This window comes from Gregarina niphandrodes (assembly GCF_000223845.1).
Source record: "Gregarina niphandrodes unplaced genomic scaffold scaffold00011, whole genome shotgun sequence".
Lineage (NCBI taxonomy): Eukaryota > Apicomplexa > Conoidasida > Eugregarinorida > Gregarinidae > Gregarina > Gregarina niphandrodes.
In genome coordinates, this window is record NW_011645781.1 from 162,659 (window position 1) to 167,691 (window position 5,033).

A 5,033-nucleotide genomic window follows, 5' to 3' on the forward strand; every position below is an offset into this window, starting at 1 on the left:
CAGAAACAGGAACGGCTGGCGGAACTGGCTCGCAATCGACTGGGACTGCGGGCGTTACGGCCGGCGCTACCACTGGAACGACTACGGCCACCGGCACAGAAACGGGAACGACTAGCGGAACTGGCTCTCAATCGACTGGGACTGCGGGCGTTACGACCGGCGCTACCACTGGAACTGCGCAAGCTACGACGAGTGGGAGCACGAGTTCTGTATCGGTAGTCACGAGTACGAGTTCCCCAAGTCCTACGACCAGAACTTGTCCGACGCCATCGACATCGGAGGCGTGCGATTGTGAACAGCGGCCGTTCAAGCTGACGTTCCCACCCAGCGAGACTGCATCTTCGACTACGACTCCCTTCCCGGTGACGGCGACGGAAGATTGCGATCCGAACTAAATTTGTTTGAAATTCATAAACGTCTGATAATCTCTTCTAAAGACTGTTTTGGGTTCGGTGGCACCCTCGGGTGGATATGCTTTGTCATTCTTTCAGGCTCGTGGTACTCCAAAATTCGGTAAAGAAGGCGGTGAGGAATTTGGTGAAGACCCTTTAACCCTAGTTCTGACGTTATGGCCCTGAGGACGTCCGTTGGGACAAAGTTACGAACCAGTGGGCGCACAATTGACCGTTCTATCAGCCACAAGTTATCCTCCATGAGATCTGAGGGTGATGAGGATTGTGTGCGGTGAGGATGGCGTACTAGTCAGAGCGAACTCGGGATGGTCTTTTCGTTTATCGAAGAGGATATCCATGATGGGTCGTTTAGGGTGGGTTAAAGGAAAATATGCGCGTACTTCGGCATAGCTTTGGGGTAGATCCGTGCAGGGTCCGTGTTTGAGGCAGGATAAAAGTCGGTCGGGATCGTAATATTCTAACACTCTTTGGAACAGGGCGGTGGGAATATTGCAGCTGTCGAACTGCACTCGATCACGAATGAATTTGCGGAGCCAAAGGGATGTGATTTCGATGAATGTATCTTTCATTGTCCGACCGGACATGGTGAAGTGCCAATTATTTTGGCGTGCGAGTTCTGTAAGAAGACTGTGACTGTGACGACGGAGATTACTTTCTATGAGGAATTCCGGAGCGTTGAGTTCTAATATGATTTCGGTAATTGGTCTCTTCATCGGTGTATGGTTATATTGAGCGCAGACATCAGCGTAGCTGGTAGGTATCGGCGGGGGTCGTCTTGACCAGTCTGGACCACCGGTTGTGCGTGTGCTGAATCGGGAGGCCGGTATGATTCTGCTAACGGTGTCTTGATTTTGGTAGTGTCGTAAAGATTGGAACGCCTGGGTGACTGAAGGGTATTCCGCAGTTCCGCAGTCACTATTAGAATCATTGTCGGAACTCATACCTGAGCTTGCGGTCTTATGCCGTGAGCTTACAGTTGAGCTGGCGGAGGAATCATCAGAGCTTTGTGCCTCTGGACTCGCGTAGGGATCCCGCGGGCAGCTCACGACGTCTGAGTTGGTGTCTGAGTTGTCATCGCTGCTGCTGCTGCTGCTGGTGTCAGTCATATAAGCCCTGTAAATGGCGTGCAGACATTGGCGTGAGCGATAGGTGTAAGGAATCAGTGGCATGAGTAGCGACGCGCGTGTGTCTGGCTATGTGTTTGGGTAGGTTTTTCCCTTTAAATTTAGTTGAATGGCATGCATGGTGCTGTTTCGGGTCAAAAACAGCTGGTAAATAAAGGGTCACTTGATATCGATCGGCATCGTATCCAGGCAATCAAAAAGGAATTATCTACGATTAGGCAAATGACGTCCTCGAGTAAGAAGGGCTTTACAAAACAAATTGCGATTGACGTAGAAGATAATTTAGTGAAGCCACCGTTGTCGCCACATAGCGTCAACCTCGGACTATTGGTGTTTTTGACAGTTGCCTGGGTGTTTTCCTTTATACTGTCCGCGTCGACATTGACAAGTAGCGCATATGTTCGCTGGAAGACATACGATCTGCATAATAATGTAACTGCCGTTTCTTGCGTTCCGGATCCTATTAATGACTTTGCTATTATTCACATTGATTGTCCTATCAAGTCTAAGCACCCATTCAAACCGCCTTCTGAGTTCAGCAGTAACTTACCGGAGTTCGAAGGAGTATTTTATGACATGATGGTTGAAATGTATCAGGCACACTTCTCGCGGTTTTCTGTTGGCGGGAACGGAGAATGGTATGACCATCTCCTGGACGGAGGAACAATTGATTATTTTCCTGCAGTGCCCGGTTCCGGACGAAGTTTTGCACCTGATGTCTATGCTGGTGGCTTCAAGATCGACACTGAGAGCTTAAACGCTTTCCACGGGAAGAAGCAGCTGCCGTTGCATGACGACGGGGTCTACGACCCGTCCCCGCAGAGGCCGCCCCCAAAGATTTCTAATCGAAACACACGTGTGTACGAGAATACTTTGTATACAGGCGATCCCTTCAGGCCCCGACTCGGCGATGTTCGGATAACATTTTATGGGTCTGCTGCCACCCACGTGTCTCTAATTGGGGTACAGGAGCCGAGCTCCTACCTTTGGCAGTTTCTTCCGCACCGCCGAATAACCGGTTTCAGAGACGTCTTTGCTCCAGAGGGCATGGATGAGCACCATCTAATCATCCGTGAGGGCGACTACACTTCGGATGAGCTTATTCGAGCATACGAACGACAAAATAACGCATTCCATTCCATCCATTGGTGGTCTTTGGCAATTTTCGGATTCACCACAGCCTTGCTCGCGGTATGCGCACTACGGAAGTGGCGGCACAACAGCCAAGCCGCCAGACAGCCTCTGGTACTTACCGCACTCGTCGGCGTTCTCATTGCCCTCGGTACAGTCTTGTTCGTGGCCAGTGTACCGAACATGTTTGGTATGTGGTATCTTGGGGCGGTTCAGGCATTGGCCGGACTTCTGGTATTGGCCGCAGCCGGCTGGATGGATCAGCGAGCCACCGAAGGTTTGCAGTACCTTCCACTTCGACATGTTCCGGTCATGAAGCAATCATCCCAAACGAAACCGCAGTCAGCCTACGTCGCAATTTAGTTCAACCCGGCGGAGTCTGCACCTCCGGGCTACTTCGCAACAAAACACTTTGCTTTCTAGTTTTTGATGATGGTGCAAGGCACCCAATGAAGAATGTAAATTGGTTCGCGTTCATATGCTGTTTTTTTGCCTGCGGACTGAACACGACTGCGGTGTTCCTGCCGATGTGGCTCTACGTGAGACCGTTCCCCTTACCTTGCTGCCGCTCTGCCTCGCCAGACGCCCTCCTTTGCCCGCCCTTTGCTTGTCTGGGAGATCATTCCAGCCTGGCCTAGCCGAGCTAATAAGTGTGTGTTATGTAGAACGATCCGACTGACCGGTACACAGTACCTCGTCGGTGGGGGCTGTTGCGTGTGGTAGGGTACGAGTCGCGGACGCACAAGCAAACAATGGATGCGGCGTGTTCCGCAGCGTCGGAAGCAGCGGGCAGTGGCGCGTGTGTGGCAGGGGCGTGCCCTGCATTTCGCGACCGCTGTCACGCATGGCGCATCTTGATGTGGACGAGCTATGAAGTGGCGGCTGCCTTGGTCGTGGCTACGTGTTTGGCCGTCTTGTCGATGGTGGTGCAGCTTAGGGAGTCAGGGAAGACGTTAAAAATTGCAGCATCTACCTCGGGCGTCGGCTGCTTCATCACTGTCGCTTCCTGCGTGACCTACTTTGTCGCCGCACAAAGCGTCTTCCTCATGGTCAACACACACGAGTCCTATCCCGTGCCCACACTCTCAATGTCCTTCTACTTTGCAGAAGGAGCGGGCCTCCTCATCCTGTGTGCCTGCGCCTCACAAATTAGCAAATACAGAGCGAGATCCAGTGAAGCAGCGTTCACCGAAAATGTCCGAACACAAGTCAGGCAAGTCCGACAAGCCTATGGCTTCGGTTAAACCACCCTTCAACGACTAAGCTACGGCCGTGGCGGAATTTGGTCTCTACTTGAAGAGTTTTTTGAGACTGATATTTTTGAAAGCATCTCTTTGCATCACCTTACTGACCGCCATTTCGAAGTCTTCTTGAGTGACATGCACCCTTCTTTCCCGCAAGGCAAACATGCCTGCTTCTGTGCAGGTAGCCTTGACTTCTGCGCCGCTAGCGCCATGTAGTTCATTGGCAATCTTGACCAGGTCGATACCGCGCACCAAGTTCATTTTGCGTGAGTGGATTCGAAGGATATCCTTCCGCGCGTCGGCGTTTGGCGGTGGGAACTCGATCTTGCGGTCGATACGTCCGGGTCTGAGCAGAGCGTCATCGAGCACATCTATTCGATTAGTGCACATGATAATTTTTATGTTCTGTGTGGACTCGAAGCCGTCCAATTGGTTTAGCAACTCCATCATCGTCCGCTGGACCTCGCTGTCACCGCGGCCGTCTCCGGCGTCGCCTCTTTGGCTTCCGATAGAGTCAATTTCGTCCATGAAAATGATACTCGGTGCGTGCTCCCGTGCCATGACGAATAATTCCCTCACCATTCTCGACCCTTCTCCAATGTACTTCTGCACCAACTCGCTCCCCGACACTCGTATGAACGTGCAGTCCGTGTGGTGGGCCACTGCGCGCGCTAACAACGTCTTTCCCGTACCCGGAGGACCGTACAGCAACACACCTTTTGGCTGTGTAATCCCCAACGCCTCGAAAAGCTCCGGGTGGTTAATTGGCAACTCGATAACTTCCTTCACCTCCTTCACCTGCTCCTCCAAACCTCCCACCATGTCGTACGACGAGTCAGGAACCTTCTCAACCTTCATCAACGACACCAACGGATCAATCTTGGTCGGCAGTAACTTATGCAACTTGTACGAGTCATTTGCTAAAGCCACTCGGGTGTTCATCGTGCACTCAGTAATGTCAACACCTGGTGCTATATCCACAACATACTTGCCATCTGGATTCAACTACAATACAACCGACTACCCACATTACTGTACACACATCGTGTATACCCACACCATCGTGTGTATACCCACACCATCGTGTGTATACCCACACCATCGTGTGTATACCCACTCCA

The 5,033-nt window shown here is 51.8% G+C and overlaps 3 protein-coding genes across 3 annotated transcripts; 1 reads left to right on the top strand and 2 right to left on the bottom strand.

The window, feature by feature from the left end:
- Positions 1 to 643: 643 nt before the first annotated feature.
- GNI_068210 (hypothetical protein) lies at positions 644 to 1,354 on the bottom strand (the record flags this gene model as incomplete). The annotated part of the gene is made up of 2 exons (XM_011131913.1): positions 644 to 1,029; positions 1,066 to 1,354. 2 exons carry the CDS (start codon positions 1,352 to 1,354, stop codon positions 644 to 646), a joined length of 675 nt encoding a protein of 224 aa, XP_011130215.1.
- A 405-nt stretch (positions 1,355 to 1,759) lies between these two features.
- Positions 1,760 to 3,031, top strand: GNI_068220 (putative transmembrane protein; the record flags this gene model as incomplete). The annotated part of the gene is made up of 1 exon (XM_011131914.1): positions 1,760 to 3,031. One exon carries the CDS (start codon positions 1,760 to 1,762, stop codon positions 3,029 to 3,031), a length of 1,272 nt encoding a protein of 423 aa, XP_011130216.1.
- A 926-nt stretch (positions 3,032 to 3,957) lies between these two features.
- Positions 3,958 to 5,014, bottom strand: GNI_068230 (26S proteasome regulatory subunit; the record flags this gene model as incomplete). Its single annotated transcript, XM_011131915.1, has 2 exons — positions 3,958 to 4,917; positions 4,955 to 5,014. 2 exons carry the CDS (start codon positions 5,012 to 5,014, stop codon positions 3,958 to 3,960), a joined length of 1,020 nt encoding a protein of 339 aa, XP_011130217.1.
- Positions 5,015 to 5,033: the final 19 nt, after the last annotated feature.